General features: G+C 38.5%; 1 protein-coding gene across 1 annotated transcript in view; it reads left to right on the forward strand.

Moving 5' to 3' along the window:
* Positions 1–7757: 7757 nt before the first annotated feature.
* Positions 7758–22089, forward strand: part of wnt3 (wingless-type MMTV integration site family, member 3) — a 28491-nt gene continuing 14159 nt past the window's right edge. The window contains exon 1 of the mRNA XM_055176379.2: positions 7758–8360. Within this exon, the coding sequence (XP_055032354.1) occupies positions 8281–8360 (80 nt within the window). The 5' untranslated portion in view covers positions 7758–8280. The remainder of the gene's footprint in view (positions 8361–22089) is intronic.

Raw genomic sequence — 22089 nt, forward strand, 5'->3', positions numbered from 1 at the left:
GGCGAGAGACGAACGTGCTCAGTAATATGGAATAATGTGTGGATCTTGAATGATTGTAAGAATACATTTGCTTTAAATATAATGTTTGTCATACAACGTTTTGGGAGATAATAATGATTTTTTCCAATTGTTATTGAGCTTCTTTAGACTTGTTGCAGTTATAACAGCGTGTTTGGCGTAGTTACCTCAGAGTTTTTTTTTTTTTTCAGTAATATTGCTGTTTTTCCGGTAATAATAATACAATTTGCATGTCACTCTTGCTTCCTTGTCTGTTTATTAATTTCATTATGCTGTTATTTTAATTATGTGAGAATATTTCTTGCCATATGAGCTTCATTGCCGTTATATAAATACTCTCGTCTATGCAAATATATAAATAGTAGGAAATAATGTAACCATGCCTGTCACCTATATTTTCTCTTCAAAAGTTATAATGCTAGTTTATATTTTTGATATATGTGGAGATAAATAGACCTTTGATCCTTTCATGTGTCTTGACCATTACACTAGAGATTTTAAACATCCTAACTAGTCTATCAAATAATATCTAAAGTATATTGTTTTGTGAAAAAAACACAGCATGCTATTATATAGTTCATTGATGAGGCGCTTTTCAACAGAAAGTGTCAATCACATGATCATTTGATACGCAGAAGCAGCGGTTAGCAACGCACTGCAAGCAGAGTATGTGTGAAAGCACAACGGATGCTTGACATATCCCACCGCATACGTACTGCAATGCGCACCGCAGGTGCACTGCATGCGGAGTATGTGTGAAACAGGCGTTAGCTGGGGCAGCGGTCCAACAGCGGACCTCCGCCCTCTGCGGCTGCCGCTGGTGGTCCGCTGGAAAAACGATGGGCAAAACTCCGGCGAGCCGCTGGCGGCATCCGCCGGTGGACCGCCGCTGGTCCGCTGGCCTTATGTTATCTGGGGCAGCGGTCCGACAGCGGACCTCCGTCGAAAAAGTAGCGGCTGCCGCTGGTGGTCCGCTGGAAAAACGATGGGCAAAACTCCGGCGAGCCGCTGACGGCATCCGCCAGTGGACCGCCAACTTTGCCGCTGGTGGTCCGCCGGTGGACCGCTGACCTTATGTTTGCTGGGACACTATGAACCACAAGCAAACATGCTGAAAGCTAAAACCATCAGGATATAATTACGGGCTTATTTTATTGCATTTGGAGCCTTACCTCCAGATAAAGTAATAAACTGGACTGATGTTTTAAATGTTGTTTACTCACATGTGCGTTGTTAACTCTCCGGATTTTATATTGCAGCAGCTCAATCACTTCACATGGTTTGTTTACAGTGTCGCGTGAGCAGCTACACTGCAGGTTCGACTTCATTTGGCGCTAAGCAGACCCTTTGGTGATGTCAAAGTACCGCGAGAGCGATTCAAAGCAGATTTCTCCATGTGATAAATGCAATCGCTCTCGCGGTACTTTGCTGTCACCCGCATGTGGGTTCTTCTGGTGCCACACCAGTCTGCTCCCCAGTCACTTTCGTGCCGCTATGGTAATTTGATTTCATACGCGAATCGGATCGCGCAGTTCGGCAGGAATTCAAACCACCAAATATATATATGCAGTTCAACCCGCTAAAATAGCAAGTGTAGCATGCTACTGGTCAGTGCTTTACATCTGAATTATGACTAAAAGTTTGAAATGTCAGAAAACCATGCTGTTACGCATCCTCAAGCTATTTTTAGTGGGTATACGGAAATCCTTGACAATTTCTAGTGGGTATACGGCGTATACCTGCGTATGATGTAGACTACACCACTGGTTGAACACTTTTTCCAACTCAGTTAATGTCAAACTATAGAATTATCGAAATTATATAGAAAGTATAAAATTGTACATATGTGGACCTTTTATAGGGACCGTCCCAGCAGTGGCGGCCGGTGACTTCTTTTTGAGGGGGGCGCACAATGCGAAGCTTGTCAAACCATGTATTTAGCTCATCATGTGTGTGGCTCGTCATGTCAAACCTTGTGTTTGGCGCGGCATGTAAACCTATGTGCATCACGCGTCATGTCAAAATACGTGCCTGCTGCAGGCGCTTTGAAGAAGTTTATGATAAAACAGACCCTCGTGTTTGCCAGATACTCGATTAATCTCACATGTAATCAGAGTTTAGTGTTAAGTTAGTGTGTTGCAAGTATTTTGTAAACGTGATCTTCTCTATTAGCATTAACACTTGACACGTGTATAACAGGCACGTATTTTGACACGACACATGATGCACATAGGTTCACATGACACTTCGAACACATATTTTGAATTTGCGCTCCTCAGAAGAGAAGTCACCAGCCACCACGTTCCAGTGACAACTTTTGTACCCTTTTTTTTCTGAAATTGTACTTATGAATGTAATATTTCACAATGTCTTCAACACCACTCTTTAGCTTAATTTTCAGCTGCCAGTTGTCTATATCCTATTTATCCATCACCATTTATAGTATTGTATATTGGTCTGTTGTTAATAAAATGTTGTTTGTGAATTCCAGCCTAAAGTCTCACAATATATGATACTATGAGACTTTGAATCTATAAGGGAGCAATCAAAGTTTAATTTCAATCACTGAATTCACATTAATTTTAATCTTTGCATGGCCTTAAATACACACATTAAACTGAACTCCGCGCAAAAGACATTTTGACAAGCTTTCAAGAAGAACGTGGTGTATATCAGAATGACCTACCATGCCTCGAAGCGCAGCCACAGTCAGGTTGTGCTTTGGCCTCTTTTGATGTGGGAGAATAAAGGCAAAGAATGAAGCAATGGAAATATGACCTCTAGAGAACGGTCATAGATGTCTGTGTCGTTCACTGACTCCTGTGGTGGCTGCACACAGTCCATCTCCCTGCTGTGTGCGTGAGAAACATAGTTACCTCCACTCAAAAAAATGGTGCTAAATAGCACTCAAAGTGGTTCACTGGATCGTAATCATGGGGGAACCATTTTTGGTGCTGGGCATAACCTGTGTAGCACCTGTGTAGAATCAAATTGTGCTATGTTGAACCATAAGTGGTGCTATGGTGCTTTAGGACCACTTATGGTTCTACAGAGGTGCTATAGGTGCTCTGTAGCTCTAAAATGCGTTCCCTTTTGATTATGAGCTTTAAGTACTATTTAGCACCATTGTTTCACATAAACAGAGATGGAATAAATTTTAGGATTGGTTTTATTCAACCACTGCCTGTACAATACCACTAATAAAAACTTCATAGTTATGAGACGGGCATTAACGTAATGATAGTTGAGAAAACTTTTAGAATTAATTTTCTGTGGACATATTTGACATGTTTCATATCTCCTAAAGTTATTTCTTCTAAACAGCAACGAGACAGGTCAATCTCCTGCTTTTTAATCCTGACAAATAAATCCTAATATTCTTACATTTCTCCTTCACAGTTTCAGAAGGGATGTCTTACGATGTCTCCGACTGGACTGTAAACAGGCTTCAGCTAGTTCAAAACACCGCTGCAAGAGTGCTTAATCGTTCTAAGAAGTATGACCACATAAGCCCAATTTTGGCATCTTTACACTGGCTGCCAGTCAAATATCGCATAAAATTTAAAATACTCACCTACAAAGCCTTAAATGGCCTAGCACCTTCGTATCTTAGAGAATTCATATCAGAATACAATCCACCACATACATTGCAGTTGCAAAATTCTATCCCTAGAATATCAAAAGTGTCTAAAGGTGGTAGATCCTTTTCCTACTTAGCCCCTAAGCTCTGGAATGATTTTGCCAACTGATGTCCGTGAATCAGACACAGTCGATCACTTTAAATCTAAACTTAAGACTTTTTTCTTTAACAAAGCATTCACATAATTTGTCTAGTACATTACACTTATGTCGCAATAGTTCGCTTGTACGGAACAAAGCATTCACATAACTCATCTGGGTAATTTACTTATGCTGCAATAACTAGCCTGTCTGGAACCGAGCATATATTAAAACACAACACTGTGTGACACTTGCATTACATGCAAACGACCCCTACGCTAATAGGATTTTGTTTCTCTCTCCCTGTCTCGTCCTCGAACCCAAGGACATTAAGACAAACAGACCCAGTTTCGGCTGCTGTGGAGGTCAACACACCACTGATCTAATGGCCGCCCTTCAACGTGATGCCCAGTTGATGCCTGACGAACGACGGAACCCGTTAAATCTCCTTATCCGTTTACATACCGTTTACATCCCATTTAAATATATATAATTTATTTTTATATATATATATATATATCTCCCAAGGGTTTTTTTCCTCCTAGGACTTTTTGTTCCTCCCTAAGGTTTTTCTCCTAGGTGTTTTTTCAACCCCGGGGAGTCAGCTGACATTGGCTGTATTTTGATCCTTATATTGTCTGTTGATTTTTCTGTGTTTCCCCTGCTTATTTTAATGTAAAGCTGCTTTGATGCAATAACCAATTGTGAAAAGCACTTTATAAATAAAATTGAATTGAAGATTTGCCAAGATGACAGAGTTGAGAAGAGTTAAGTGTTTCAGAAATACATGTTTTAAAATTTGATTTTTTTCATACCAATTAAAGCAAAACTTAGCAGGAGTTTGTACACTTTCATACATAAAACAAATTAAATTCTACATCAAGTCCTACAGTACAAGTCAGAGATTCCATTTATCCCAGTATTGCAAAAATAATCACTTGCTGATTTAGAAAAATAATTTTCTCCATGCATTGAAAATCCAACACAATGTTTATTCATTGGACTTTTTTGGAGGATTTGACCACTTTGTAGTTACAGCTTTCTTGCTAGCTGCCAGTGATGCGCGGGTCAATCTATAAACAACCCGCACCCGACCACAAAACTCGGACCACAAAAAAAATGTAAACGACCTGCATTTTTAAAAAGTAGTAATTGTTTAAAATAGTTAATTGCCAACTTTATTTCAAACGACCCAACCGGCCGCGACCCGAATATTATTTAAAAATATTTTTGGATGACTCGTAACTGCGGGTGACCATAGGCTCATTTTGGATCAACCCGCACATCACTGCTAGCTACTTATAATATCTTTATTACGTATTTGTCTCTGGCCATCAAATGGGTTGCCGTATTACCTAATTAAAGAGAAAAAGGACCTTCAAATTTTTTATTTAGAACTCAAACATTACTGATAGTTCCTTTAAAGTGCAAATATTTTATTCATTGTATAGCTCTACACATTTAATGCATGCGATGACTTGATTCATTCATTTATTTTTCCATAGAAAGGACCAACATCCAAACATTTGAGACAAAGTTGATAGAGCGGGATCATTGAGAACTCCATTAAGCAGGGTTGCCAAGTCTACAGTATTCCCATAGAATTGGGCTACTTTAAAACTGTTGTCTGTTTTTCATGTCCGTGGGTTAAAGCAACAAAAATAATGTGATATTTAGCCACAGAAATGCGAATTTTAGCAGATGAATCCTGCCAAAATGAAGATTTTACCCCTGTAACGCCAGAAGAACCCCTTAATTTTTACCGAAGGACCCCCTTCGAAACGTGAATGGGCTAGTTTTGAGCTAATTTTGAGTAGCAATTGGACAGGTTTTGCTATGAAAACCTGGCAACCCTGCCATTAAGGCTATGTCCACACGAAGCCGGTGCATTCCCTATCCGATCATTTTTTTTCCTTGGTCTAAAAAAATAATCCGTAAACACGAAACCACTGAAACAGACTAAAAGCGGTGTAGTATATATGCCGGACCAGTATGGGGCGCTGCAATTCTGCCACAGATATACACTATACACAGAGAAGAAGACTTTGAGCATGCGCATAACCAACATAACCATTATTGCTTGTTGGTCACCACAATTGCATAGAAGCAATAGATTTTGCTGTAATAAAGCTAGTAGGCTTTAGTAGCTTCTGTAGCACGAACACAATCACGTAGTCCGCCGTTATTGTTGTTACTGTTACGTGTGACGCTTCCGACACGTGATGTGATGACGTTTTCGCTTCACAAAATATACGGATTGGCTGTACAGACGAAACCGCAAGGGTGTCGGTTTCAGATTTATCCACTTTAGGACCCGGTTTCAAAAAATATTGGATTCAGTCTCCCAAAACGCCGGATCCGTGTGGATGAAACGCCAATACGATAACAAATTTATAGGTATACAGTGATACGCGTCTCCGTGTGGACAGCCCCTAAGACTCCTGAGATGTAAAAGAGCAACATCTCAACAGTAACAAACTCCAGTGGGGTGAGTCAATGGTAAAATGAGAATCTTCAGTTGACTATTTCATATTATACTAAAATTACTGTTATTTTTTATTAAAATAAAGTCTCATTTAAATTTCATCTTGATTATGATAAATGTAGAACAATGGAAACACTTTTTGGGAATTTACTACCCAGTCTCACGTAGATGAGTATAAATAGCACGAAGTGTAAAAATCGTGCAATACATACGCCAAATTCCACTTTGGCGTGCATATCATACGCCAGTCCTTCCCATTCACTTAAACGGTGCATCTTTTTTGTCATTTTATTTATTGGTTTCTCAATTTTTTTCTGTTTTTTAAACCATTTTCGCTTGGGTTTAGGGTTAGATTTGAGATTTGCTTAATGAGGTTATTTAAAGGCGGAGTCCACGCTGTTTGAAAAACGCTTTGGAAAAGGAGACGGGCCGACTACCAAAACACACTTATAGCCAATCAGCAGTTAAGGAGCGTGTCTACTAACCGACATCCTTGCCGGGTTGCGTATGTGTGGGGCGGGTCTATCAACCGAAGATCCAGATTCTATTGGGGTAGGGGCGTGTTTGTTTAGGTGATTTCAAATATCAACATTGGCTTGCAAACATCGTGGACTCCGCCTTTAATATACAGGTTTCTCCATGTTTTTGGCCGTATTTAAGCCATGGTCGCTTGGAGTTTGGGTTAGAGTTGGGGTTTGGGTTAGGATGTCATTTTTATATAACAAAAAGTTGTTCTAACCCTAAACCCGAGTGAAAATGGTAAAAAAAAAGCAAAAAAATAGAGAAACCAATAAATAAAACGACAAAAAAAGATGCACCGTTTAAGTGAATGGGAAGGACTGGCGTATCATATGCACGCCAAAGTGGAATTTGGCGTATGTATTGCACGATTTTTACACTTCGTGCTATTTATACGCAACTCCGTGAGACTGGGCTGGAAATTAACAACACCTATAAAACTTCTCTCTGAAAGCGAATAAATGTAATTTGTTGCTAAAATGCCTTCTGTTTTTTACCTGAAACTATAGTTAACCCTTGCTTAGGCTCTCTAAGACAGAGGCTACATTAGAGTACAATGCATTGTCATCTTTTAGTGCCCTGTCTCTTTCTCAGCAGCGTCTGCCCTAAGTCCATCCGAATGACAATAGTGTTTATGTAAAATGTGCTGCCTTTGGGCCACTGGGGCATAGAAAACTGCATGCCTGGCCCTGCAACACCAGCTTTTATGGCTTTTTATTGTGGTTCCTTTGTGTTGCATCGTCACAAGGCGAAGACGCTATCATCAAAATTCTCCAAGACTTCTCGATGCGCGTTGCATGCACATGTATCCGATACAATTAGTTCAGGCATGCCATGCTTAAAAGTGAAGCCAGCTACACCAGGCCCGATTTACCACACCGTCTGCCACAGATGGACTTCCTTGACATTAAAATAGACAGTATGGATCTTAATAAGACAAATCCATCTCTCTAAAACTCCAATCCCCACACCCTTTTATTCCTATTCCCTCCCTGCCTCCTCTCTCTTTCTCTCTCTCTCTCTTTCTCTCTCTGCTGTCTTTTTCTTTCTTTCTTTGCTACATTACCAGGGGGTGGTGCATGATTGACAGATGGGCAGGAATAATAATTTTTTTTGCGTAACCTAAGGCCATGCTCTGTGATTGGCTTGCCAGCTGACATCTCCAAACCTCGCTTGTCGTTTTTCCCCCCTCTCTCTCTCTCTAATATTGGCCCTGATGATCCTAAGGGGAAAAAGTGGGGAGAGAAAAAGATATGTACCTTAGGGAAGAACCTTAGTGAGAGGGAGGGAATCAGAAGACGGGTAGGAGCGTGTGTGCGAGTGTGTGAAAGAGACACTTACTCTCTTAACTACTGGGAGACAGGCACACTTTCCTTACCCAAGTCAAGGAAGCAGCAAAGCCAGGAGAATTTTTTTTGGGGGGGCTTCCTTTCATATTTCACCCAAAAAATTACTTTGAATCATCAATCTACTGGAACTTAATTTTTAGGAATTCTATGCGTTGATCAATAGACATTTCCATCCACACAAGACACCTCATGGATTTGTACCTGGTTGGATATCTCATGTGGATGTGGTTGTCCAGTTCTCGGGTGCTTGGAGGCTATCCCATCTGGTGGTGAGTAGCAACGATCTCCACTTTCTACATCACTTTCTCCAGTAGCACTGGGGAGAATGGTGGTCAACGATCATTTTTCAGAGGGCAGTAAATACAGAAGGCTTTCGGTTGACTGCGTGGAAAAAGGTTCCCAGCTCAGTCCAAAGAATCTTAACCTCAGCCGCTGGTGGGACGGAAAAGGCTAGTATGTCTTTTCCTTGCTGTCGTGTTTTACCAGGGACCATTTATATTAAATTAGGAAATCTTGAAATTAAAAAAGGAATGAATGCTGTTTTGTTCTGCGAGTGACGGACGAAGAGTGTTTGTCAGAGATAAGGTTAAGTTAAGGTGTTACGCTTTCGGATGGGGTCTACTGTTGTCTTGAGCTCTCCAGCCGTGTTAGGAGTGTTAATTGGGGTATTAGTGTGGTTGTCCCTTGGCTTGGGTCTCAATAAATTCATTGTGGTTTAACCCTAGCATCATTACACTATAATTCTTAAAAAAAAATATTGAAGTCATATGCTTTAGAATAACATTTGTGGGAGGAAAACGAGTTCAAATATGACATTACTGTGTATTTAAAAAATTATTTAAATAACCGAATAGACTTTGCCTATTTTGCAGTGCAATCCACATTAAAAGTATACTGAAATGAGATTACGTAAACACTGAACATGTGCTGTTTATTCATTTAAAACTGAAACATTTAGCACCACTGTGATATTCGAAATGTGATGTTTTTCAAACCATAATTATTTAGTAATATACTTTACTATAACCATAAATGAATTAAAAATTAAACAATTAGTTACTTTATTATCTGTTTTTACTATTACTAAAAATAAAGTTTACCCTTGTTTTTATCTATGATTCGGATTGCATGCCAGACTACTGTTAAAACACTTACTGCATGTTCAAAACGTTTTCTGCATGGATCATATTTACCTCAAACTGTTGCCGATATGTCATAGTTTCACTAATTACCCCATCCTCAATATACCACTGACCTCACTGGGTTTTCTTGTAACATGAATCTTCTTGCAAAAATATTTGTGTAGGCATACAACAAAAGCCCCCCGGCCCATGATACAATACTTGTCAGAACTAATGTGCTTTAGTAGTCCCAGTTAGCATGTGGTCCCCGCCGCACTCTCCGTCCAAACCACCAGCATCTTCTGGTTTCGTTTATGAAACGACGGCTGCCAAACATGCAGTTGTATTCATACATTTACACACAAAGGCCAAGGGGCTAAAGCATTAATATTTGCATGGCTTTACACACATAGCAATGCCACCAAACAACACAGACAAAAAGCAGAATAGTATAATTGTCCTGCAGCTGTTCTCACTAAAGCTGGTTTGTATGACAGTGGTGTTATATTCAGCCATTAACAATGCGTATTTGATTTGGATAACGAATTTGAAAAAGATGAGAGATGGATATAAAGAGAAACTTTAGGGCAGATGCTGAGGGGTAAGACAGCATCCATTTATCTTTTATCGTCTAGTTGAAGAAAGAAGTATAAAGTTCAGGAGCATCACAGAACCAAGGACAGGTGCAAGTAAAACATTTACTGACAACTTCGGCATAACACAACAATAAAACCGAATTTATATTAATGCACTTTGCTCTAACAACCCTGCAGAGCAACAATGTGCAATAGTTATTATTTAGAAATATTCAGTTTAAAATGCTACTGTCAGGTAGGTAAAATGTTTTATTAAGTTTAAGCTGTAATTTAATATAGTTTTACTTTTTATAGTGTGTTCTCAATTGTACATCATACATGTGATGAACATTCATTGTTGTTTCAGAGAGATCTGCACATTTTTGTGCGAACAATTTAATATTTGATATTGATACTTAATTTAATATAACTAAATCAACTGACTTTAGGCTACACCAACAAACGTCATTTTTTTATTTTTAAAGTATTTTTAGTAGATATAAGCAAAGTTTTACTTTTTATAGTGTGTTCTCAATTGTACATCGTACATGTGATGAGCATTCATTGTGTATTACAATTTTTGTGTCTCCAAATTTGTGACAGTCATACGCATTTCTTATCTTCTCAGTTAAACCTCCCTCCCTTAAATGTGCCCACATCTGAATGGTTTTACAATGATAAACAGTATGCAATAATCATCCCAATTCCTAATCTGTTTCAACAGCTTACCAGGCCACTAATATCCGACTTTATCCTCTCGAGATGAACTAATTAAGCTTAGTCGTAAGGAGGCAGAGCTATTGAAACAGATCAGCCCGTCTAGCTTTGTTCAATTTCACATGCATTACAGATGATGAGCGAGCTGAGCTCCTCTCAGACTGAGACACAATCTGCAGTCACAAATACCAGACAGAAAGGAACACAGTATTTGTGGCTTCTTCCCACAACAGCACCCCAAAGCCACCATGCGTTCGAATCCAGCTGGCTGTTTCCACTGACGTTCATCTGTTATCTATCAGGACATGGGCTCAGAAAAAGACTGACACTAATTGATCAAGTTATGGCTTGTATACAACGTAAATAGAGACGGGGGCAACTGAGCTCCAAAACAACAATAAATCACAGTTAAAGTCTTATAAAAGTATCAATACCACTTATGCGCTCAAGTACTATAAAGCAATAATACTATTCATTCAGAGTCTATTATTATAAATGTAATATATAGCCACGTTTTGTTTTATTATACCAAAGGCTTGCAAAGAGGAAAGAGTTTTTTTTTAAATGGAAATATAGACAAATACATAAAACTATATCAGAAAATTACTGGGAAGCCAGTAAGCATTCTGACCTGGTCTCCTGCTGGCTTCAATGGGACTTGACTCATCTCTGAGGAGAGGAATGTCATTATACACCCTTTATAACCCCCCTCACGTCAGCCAGTGTCACCGCTTTAATGATACCGCAAGCAAATCCACCAGCTGCAATTCAGTGTGAAAAGATCAAGGATGTTAAGGAATAAAGGGGGCCACTTAGGGAAAGGAGGGTGAGTTGAAACAGATAGCCTAGCCAGAAGAAAATTACCTAAAAAATACTAGATCAATATCAGTAGAAAATACCTTTAATTCAATATTGGCACTGGAAACTAAGTTAAGTTTTGTTTTCACGTTAGGCTGAATTGTTAGCCCCAAGACACAACCTATTAAAACTAAGTAGAATTTATTGTAGTTAACTACAAGCTAAACAGCACATATTATCATTACAGCACATAACGTTGATTTTTTAAAAATAATGTACACACATACATAGTAGCCTGTCTTCCACTCTCAATCCCAAAATACCAACATAACAAAACATTAAACACTATTATAAAAAAGTTAGTTCCAGTCCTTGATTCTAATTGGTCAATAGTTGTGCTTTATTTATGATAAAACACCGCTACGACCACTGCTTCTGCACGGCACCCTTAGCAATGTTAAAGGGGCCATGACATGAAAATCTGACTTTTTCCATGTTTAAGTGCTGTGATTGGGTCCCCAGTGCTTCTATCAACCTATAAAATGTGAAAAAGATCAACCCAATAACTTAGTTTTGGTAAAACATTCTCTACAGGCGCATGAGAAAATAGGTTGTTGAAATTTGGCTCTCCTTATGATGTCATGAGGAGCTCTTATTATAATAATACCGCCCCTTAATCTGCACTATCCAACCACAGCACTGCCATGTACAATTGAGTTTTAATTGCAACAAACCACCATCATTGTGATCAGTGTTGGAATTTCATCAGCTCATTTGCATTTTAAAGGACACACCCAAAATGGCACATTTTTGCACACACCTACACAGTGGCAATTTAAACATGCTATAATAAATTATTTATTTATTTATTTATAAATTATTTAATTATGTTTTGAGCTGAAACTTCACATATGTGCTCTGGGGACAACAAAGATTTATTTGACATCTTAAAAAAGTCTTGTGCCATGGCCCCTTTAACGTTATGTAAAACATTCTGTTGCTGTTCACAGTTGATCAGGGACTATTTTTTCCAGCGGAAGGAAGGTTTTTATTGATTTAAAGGGCCCATATAGCATGAAAATCTGACTTTTTCCATGTTTAAGTGCTATAATTGGGTCCCCAGTGCTTCTATTTGAAAACGTGAAAAAGAACAATCCAGTAACTTTGTTTGGTAAGCCATTCTTTGCAAGCATGTGAAAAATTTGGTCGTTCAGATTTCGCCTGTTTTGTGAGGTACGTAGGAATATACAATATACCACCCCTTTATCTGCACTATCCAACCACGGCACTGCCATTTAGTGCATAGAGAAAGAGAGAGGAAAAAAATAATTGACAGCACAACTAAGTTTCAATTGCAACAAACCACCATCATTACGATCAGTGTTTGCATTTCATCAGCTCATTTGCTTTTTAAAGGACACACCCAAAAACAGCACATTTTTGCTCAGACCTATAAAGTGGAATTTTTAACAGGCTTTAATAAATTATTTTGAGCTAAAACTTCACTTACGCACTCTGGGAACACCAAATACTTATTTTATATCTTTAAAAAAAATCTCATAACATGACCCCTTTAAGTCAAGAAAGTGATTTAATAAATAAATGCTTTTATATTTGTATTGTGTGGTAACGTTTTTTTAAAGGTACTCCCGCCTAATGCTGCATCATAAAAAATACACTTCACGTATGTGAAAAAAGTTTACCCCTTCTTCTATTCTACTCAAAAACAAATTGAGTCCCATGCAAAGCATGCTGAGACCTGGAAATTCCCTGCACAAACATCCATCCATCCATTCTCCGAACCAGTCTATTGCGAGGGATTGAGCCCAGAATCTCGAGCCACAGCCTCCCCAAACAAACTAACTTCTTTATATAACCCCAATGCAAACATATTTAGTAACCACCTGTTTTACAAATTTAAAATAATTACAAACTGTAACAAAAATGTGTTGCATTGTCTCTTTTAAAGAGAACATTTCACAAGGCTTTTTTAAGATGTGAAATAAATCTTTGGTGTCCCCAGAGTACCAAGTTCTAGCTCAAAATACCATATAGATAATTTATTACATGATGTTAAATTTGCCACTTTGTAGGTGTGAGTAAAAATGTGCAGTTTTGGGAATGTCCTTTTAAATGCAAATGAGTTGATCTCTGCACTAAATGGCAGTGCCGTGGCGGTATTATCCCCTTCTGACATCACAGGGGGAGCCAAATTTCAATTAGCTATTTTTTCACATGCTTGAAGAGAATAGTTTACCAAAACTAAGTTACTGGGTTAATCTTTTCACATTTTCTAGGTTGATAGAAGCACTGGGGACTCAATTATAGCACTTAAAAATGGGAAAAGTCTGACTTAAACATCAAAAGTGGTACAGGATTATATATTAACTTACGATTACAAAGATAGCAAATTGAGTTAAACTGTACTTATTTAGAACACATTAAATAACAAGGACAAGATTCTTTTGCCAAACAAATCTAAATTTTTTGTCCGCGAAAAAGCTTAGTTGGGTCTGACACATGTGCACAGAGGTGCTCTTATAACCAACAGCAGATTCAAAACCTCAAGTGAATAGCACAGTTACACTCATTCAGGATAAGATGAAGAACTACTGGGTACACCTGTGCTCTCTGGATCATCCAGATCACATGAGGTTATCTCTGAAGTCACAAAATACTTCAAATAGTGATAGTGGACGGATTGAGAAAGTTGATGTGTCTGTCACATTATAGAGTGAAATAGTGTGTGTTTTGGAGACAGGAGTGATAAGTTTGAATAGAATATTCATTTAAATATAAGTGATAATATATATTATATTAGACTGCTGCTGACGCCTGTAGCTACCGCAGTTTGACACTTGGCTAATGCCGGGTCAGGTTTCCGGACTGAATTGGAAAAACCATCTTGGCTAAACCAAACGTCTGCTTCCAACTCAATTCATTGAGTAGGGTTCAGGGAGTTGTGTAAAACATTACAACTTTAATCAATGGTGTCAGCTCACTTACGCAGAAAGTGCCGCCTTAGTCAGTGCTGTTTCTGCTCTGTGACAGCTCCTTGATATAAACTGTGACAGGCGGCAGCTCCTGGCTGACAGACGTCACAATAGTTTGTGTCTTAAGGTGGAGGTTTAGGGTGGAGCCAATGAAAACAAAATTTTCATTTGTGTTATCCTTACACCACTTTTGAAGTATTGCACTAATGTGAGAAGAAAACAAATTTTGAGCTAAAACCACAAAGCATGACTCTCCTGGAAAATCCAGCTTATGGTAGCCTGTGATTTGAAACATTTGGTGGTTTCATGAGACAAATTACTTGGGCATTCCTGATTTTTCCAAGTGAGAGGTGAGACAACATTCCAATTAACCAATCAGGGACAGGTTTAGAGTTAATGTGAAGTGTCTCATTATCATTGTTATTCACACTATCATTTTCCTTTGATTTGAGGAAAACAAGTTTTGGCAAAGATGATAGATTTTAAAAGATTGGGCACTGCTATTACTATAAATGGGGGTAAATGCAACAGTCAATATGGCTGGTCTGGTCACATGGAGGTTCCGCCTTCCAGTTTAAAGAACCAATCATATGATTGAATTCATGCATCAAAAATATAAACCACATCATTTACTATTTATTTACTATTGTTATTAAGGGGTGACACAAAGATATTATCTAACAGTTCTGTGGTCATTTGAAGCAAACTATTTTTTTTTAAAAAGGGCACCTATTTTATTGCTAAAAAACAATGTTATTTTGTGTATTTGGTATAATACAATGTGTTCGCGTGGTTTATGGTTAAATAAACTAATTATTTTCAACATACCGTACATTTTTGTAGCTCCAGATTTCACTTTCTTGTTGAAACGCACGGATTTGAAAAGCTCTGTGTCTCTGATTGGCCAGCTTATATGTACGTTGTGATTGACCTGAATACCTCTGATGTCAGCAGGAAATGTGACGCTCCTTACCATGTTTAAAAAAGATTCGGTTGCTAACAGGAGTTAACTTACAGGCTGTTAGTCCGAAGCGGGAGGAATTATGATAATGTCGGTCTTGTCTATATCACCAATCTCAGGAAGTAAACTGTTGCCTACAATTCGTGTGTTTTTTGTAGTCCAAGAAAATAGATTTACTTTGGAGACAATAACATGTGTCATCGTTTACTTTGGAGTATGTACCTTTTGCATATCGTTAACATGTACTTATACACACTTACAGACCAAAGGAAATTTAAAAACGTGAATTGGACAATAGGTGCTCTTTAAAGGTTTTGACATTTTTCATCTGATAAGCCCTTAGCATTTAAACTAACAATCACAAAGTGTGGCGGGAAAAAACCCTGAACTGTTGACAGAGCCTGTGTTCCTGTTCTGACAGAAAAAGCCCCATCCTCAGGCTATCAACCCTCCCTTCATACTCTTATGGACACAAGCTCCCCCAAAAAACATTTAACTTGACGGTAAGGTATGAGCCATAATAATGTTAAACAGAAACACATACAACTTTAAAAATAGTCAATTACAAACTGCAAATTATAGACATGTTGACTTCATCCATACTGGCATAACTTGGCATAGTCTTTCCTGCTACAATTTTTCCATTAAGAAATTGTTTCACAAAATGTGCCAGCTTTAAATAGAGTAGGAATTATAAAAGGGTGCTTCTCTTTTTAATCCCTCTTCACTTTTTCCCCTCTCTGAACTTAACTTCGGTCATGCAGCCTAAGGCAAAGATCCTTTCCATACATCTGAAACATAAAGGTGTGTTATTTTCCAAAATACTCTTATCTTCCACTTCCTGTCTTAAAATGTCAAGCATGACAGGAAGTGAAGGGCAGAGATTTCCACCTAAGATGAGATCTTTAGGTGTGCTGTCAATCTTAACTGACATTGGACTGACTGCAAAATCTGAATAGGCCACAACTTTAATCTCTTGATGAGAAATAATAGGCGATGGAGGCCATGTTGCTCAGACAGACACAAAGGCATTACGGCAGTGATCACCAACACAACTGTCTCTAAACTAGGCACGCGATACAGTGACGAACATGATAACGCAAAAAGCTGTGTAAATCTAAGAGTTTGTCCTATCCAGCCTTGACAGAGACAAGCGAGGAACAACAAGCTATTTCATTGGTTAAGTGTCGGGGGCTCAGACTTTATGCATTCCTTTAAGAAAGACTAATTGCTCTTTGGTGAAATCTTATTAGTTATACCCAGAGAAAGAAAAGGTTTAAACAATTATACATTTAAGGTTTGTCTTGTTGTGACGATCGATGAGAGTACCTGAACGAGATGTTTGATGTTACTCCTCACTGTATTTCCAAAAGGAGCTGGCCAGGAATGTGTGGTAAATGTTCCCTGACCTGTCTGGGGCCTGGGGTGGCAGTCCAAAGCTGTGGCCTTGTAATGAACTCAAACACAGCTTTAACAAGGCATCAACCTCAAGAGCTCCAGGGGTCGGATGTCACAAATTCACAAGTTCAAAGAGTTTCTGATTTCTTCTGCTTCTGGATAAAACCAGAACAGTCAGCAGCTTGGTCATAGACAGGTGCATTGTTTTAAGCTCTTTTTGTAGAAGCCGATACAGTAAATATAACATTTCTAATGTTGTGTAGGCTGTTTTGCTGGCAGAATGAGATATTAAAGGAAATAGGTCTGTTCTATAGCCGCATTCGAATGGTTTTCAATAGAAAATGGGGCGTTTTCCCTGACCAGGCTTATACTAGTCCTAGTCATGTTTGAGCTTAATTTAAAAACATCTTGCACTGACAAATCTCAACACATATCAGTGTCACTGTTTTGTCTCATAATGCACATCACTGATGTATTTTTGTGAAGTATGTTTGCACAAACTGCTTAAATGTCCTAAAATAATTAAGGCCTTGATTAATCTAAACCCTGTCTGTGAAACTGCCCCAATAAGTATTAACTATATAGTATATAAGTAAAGATTTTGTCCATACAAAGATAGTTCATATGGCCTGTTAAACTCCACAAAGATACTCAAGTATCAGATGTCAAATATTCTTGTGCCTCTTGACCCAACATAACGATAGCATAATGGTTTGCATTAATGATTTTACAGTGAATAACTTCAGTTCATGATGATACACTGTAAAAATTCCTTGTTGCACTTACATTTATAAGTTGAATCAACTTAAAATTACAATTAAGTTGAACTAGTGAGGAGCAGTGGCGGCCGGCAGTGACGCGCAGGTCAATGTATAAACAAACCGCACTCGACCAACATTTTCTACTAACCCGTATACACTCACCTAAAGGATTATTAGGAACACCTGTTCAATTTCTCATTAATGTAATGGTGTAATGGTGTGGGGGATGTTTTCTTGTCACACTTTAGGCCCCTTAGTGCCAATTGGGCATCATTTAAATGCCACGGCCTACCTGAGCATTGTTTCTGACCATGTCCATCCCTTTATGACCACCATTTACCCATCCTCTAATGGCTACTTCCAGCAGGATAATGCACCATGTCACAAAGCTCGAATATTTTCAAATTGGTTTCTTGAATATGACAATGAGTTCACTGTACTAAAATGGCCCCCACAGTCACCAGATCTCAACACAATAGAGCATATTTGGGATGTGGTGGAACGGGAGCTTCGTGCCCTGGATGTGCATCCCACAAATCTCCATCAACTGCAAGATGCTATCCTATCAATATGGGCCAACATTTCTAAAGAATGCCTGATGAATCAATGCCATGTAGAATTAAGGCAGTTCTGAAGGCGAAAGGGGGTCAAACACAGTATTAGTATGGTGTTCCTAATAATTCTTTAGGTGAGTGTGTATTGTACTCAACCTGCTTCCTGGCCCGCATTTTTAAAAGTAGTAATTATTTAAAATAGTTAATTGGCATCTTTATTTCAAACGACCCGACCAACCAGGAAACGAAATATCATTAAAAATATTTTGGATGACTTGTAATTGCGGGTGAGGCACCCGCTCATTTTGGATCAACCCGCGTATCATTGGCGGCCGCTGACTTCTCTTCCGAGGGGGCAAATTCTAAATATGTGTTTGTTGCGTCATGTGGACCATGCATCATGCGTCATTTCAAACTGACGCAAAAAAACACATATTTTGAAATGACGAGCCACACACATGATGGGCTAAATACATGTTGTGACGAGCTTTGCATCGTGTGCCCTCAAAAAAAAAAGAAAAAATTTATTTGAAATAACTTAACTTAAACAACTTAATTTTATAATTTATAGCAACTCCTAATAGGCAAAAAAAGTTTAAATGAATTGTAAATTCAAGTTGATTAAACTTAAAGGGGCAGTTTCCCGGACAGGGTTTATATTAATCTAGGACTAGGCCTTAGTTATGATAGGACATTTAAGTAGTTTTTACGAGAAAACAACAGGTGTGTGCATCATGAGACAAAACAATGTCACTGATATATGTAAGAACAAGGTGTTTTTAAATGAAGGCAGCTCAAACATGCATTTTAGTCTGGCACTAGGATAAGCCCTGTCCGGGATCCACCCCAAAACATTTTTTATCTTGAGCCTGTGGTTTTTATCAATAAAAACCTGATAATTCTTCAAAATTTTAATTTTGTGTTGTTCAGTATCAATAAAAACACAGGTTTGGGTGAGCAATAAATCACTTAATTCCCATTAACTCTTGCCAATACAAACTTCAATCTTTGGCCAATCGCAAGTAAGCAGTCGGTTTTGTGTACAAAGGAATTTCTTCACTTTATAATCCATGTAACTGTAGTTTGCAAAGCTTGCATCATTATTTTCATCTTCATAAACTGGAGTCACCGCCCACCCAGCAGTACGGAAAGTAAGAGAGAGAATGTCTAGAGGGCAGAGGTGGCCCTAAACCTGCTCAGACAAGCACCTGCTAGACCCTAAAGCTTCACTGCGTCTTCTCTCAGTAGCAAATTCCCAAAGACAAATTAGCAATTCGCGTCAACCAGTGTTTATGTTCCCAGCTTGCTTGTGGCTGCTCTACCCTTTTTTACATTGTAAACCTTTCAGCTCGCGTTTACACGTTCATCAGTATCCGGCATGAGAATTTGATAGTTTGCACGCAGCCCAAACAATGCATTACGTCCTATCCACTTCAGATTCACTGGTGCACATCACACAAAACATTAAGCAAGCATGCCACATCAAAGCATGCACATCTAAATCTAATTAAGAGGTTCTGCCTGTTATACAAATCTTACATCAACTTCTGATAGTCCGTTAAAGAGAGCAGAAAAGACTAATTCACAACACACACATAAACACACACTATAACACACTAATCATCTATATGGGTGAGAGATTAATGGACAGTTACATTGCAAGCAGATGTGTAATTATGTCACTTACTAAGCAAACACAGCAGAAAAACAGCCTTTGCTTCCAGTAAGTTACTATGCAATGGGCAGGGGTTTCAGTCAGACAATTCGAAAATGTAATGAATGACTAAAAAATCATATATGACTGCTAGAAAATAACAGTTTGCAGTAATAAATATAGGCTGTGAGGCCAATGTGTTTCCTCTATAGTTGTAAACACAAGTGTCAAACTCTTAAGCCAATGTTGCTATGTTGGACATTAAGGGATGCTTAAACAAGTAAAGCAATGTTTCAATGCACAACAGGTGTACACTTTACATGGAAATCAACCTATGGATGGCTAACTTAGATATTGAGGCTAGGATAGGAAAAGTATTTCAACATAAAAAAATTACACACTTTAGTTTTAAAGGGCCCATATTATGCAAAATCAACTTTTACAAGGTATTTAGACATAAGTATGTGAACACAACCACCCTACAAGTAAAAAATCACACAACTCTTCCATTTGTAATGCCAATTAAACCAAAGTAGTCTCACTATGCTGTTTTGATTCTCTTGGTAATGATGTCACACTGATAAAGCCCCGCCCACGCACACTGACTGCCTTCATAATTTTACCCAAAAGCATTTCGAAATGTGTTTGTTGCACATTGTAGCAATAATGCAGATAAAGATACTGTTCTCTCACACTGTATTTACATGAATAAGATCTATTTTTAACCAAAAGCACTCACTGTCTGTTGGTAAGGGAGTGAGGGCAGTAGCTCATTTGCATTTAAAGGTACACACATGAAAACAGCACTTTTTTGCTGCCACCCAAAACGGGGCATTTTGAACACGCTATAAAAAATTATCTGTGGGGAATTTTGAGCTGAAACCTCACAGACACATTAGGCACACATATACAGATGCTGTTCATGTAAATAGAATATGCACATCCGGCGCAACGTCATAGATTGTCTCTGAACAGGTTCACGCCCACTTTTGGAGGAAAACAGACTAGACCTTCCATTGACTTCCATTCAAAATAGCGGAACAAAGCAACGCTCGTACACAGCCGGCAGGCGTAAATAACTTATGAAATCACTTAGATTAAACATGTTGAGTAATTATCTGTCCACCCTGCCTGCCATAGAGCGCGAAAGATACATTAACATATTTAATTTGGTCAATATAAAAACATGTCCCTTTCATTCTCCCAGCGTCAAATTTGTGTAACAACGCTCCCTATTGGCCAGAGGTGTCTTACCCGGACATTTACTTGTACCTCATCGAGTCAACAGGGAAGCAAGTGAATGATTTTACTTCGTATTTGAAAGTTACTTCGTATTTATATATTATGTCTTTATATTTAGAGTACTGAGTGCACTTTTCCGTCCAGCCATACAACTAGCCTTAGTGATTTTCCAGCAATCACTGGATAGCGTTGTTACACAAATTTGACGCCCGGAGAATGAAAGGAACATGCTTTTATATTGACCAAATCAACTGTGCCAATATATCCCCCGCGCTCCACGGCAGACAGGGTGGACAGACAACCACTCAACATGTCCAATCTGAGTGACTTCACAAGTCACCCACGTCCGCCGGCTGTGCACGAACGTTGCCTTGTTCCGCTATTTTGAATGGAAGTCAACGGAAGGTCTAGTCAATGGAAGGTCTAGTCTGGCGGTGACGAAATTTACAGTCAAGTTCCCGGATGTGCCGGTAGTCCGTATATCATCAAAAAGTTGATTTATTCCACTAATTACATTCACTTTTTTCTACCACATCTTTTCCTTCCCTTCGCCTCTCTATTAATGTGCTTGGACACAGAGCTCTGTGAACAGTCAGCCGCTTTTGCAATGACCTTTTGTGTCTTGCCCTCCTTGTGCAAGGTGTCAACGGCTGTCAAGTCAGCAGTCTTCCCCATGATTGTGTAGCCTACAAAACTAGACTGAGAGACCATTTAAATGCCTTTGCAGGTGTTTGAGTAATTAGCTGATTAGAGTGTGGCACCAGGTCTCTTCAAAATTGAACCATTTCACAATATTCTAATTTTCTGAGATATTGAATTTGGGATTTTCCTTCGTTATCAGTTATAATCATCAAAATTACAAGAAATAAACATTTAAAATATATCAGTCTGTGTGTAATGATATAATATACAAGTTTCCCTTTTTTGAATGGAATTAGTGAAATAAATCAACTTTTAGATGATATTCTAATTATATGACCATCACCTGCATATTGCGTCTTGTAAAAATGGAAATATATTTTCCCTTTAAGAGAAAATGGCACAGAATTATTATTATTATTAAATGAAGCTTACATGTAATATAAATCAGTGCGGTAGTTTAAATGCCTCTACATTCTCCTATACAAATATGGAACCACAGAAAAACACAGAGCTATGACGTCAACTCACTGACAAGGCTGATGATGTCAATTCAATTCAATTCAATTCAATTTTATTTATATA

The sequence above is a fragment of the Misgurnus anguillicaudatus genome, chromosome 4, assembly GCF_027580225.2.
Source record: "Misgurnus anguillicaudatus chromosome 4, ASM2758022v2, whole genome shotgun sequence".
Classification (NCBI taxonomy): domain Eukaryota; kingdom Metazoa; phylum Chordata; class Actinopteri; order Cypriniformes; family Cobitidae; genus Misgurnus; species Misgurnus anguillicaudatus.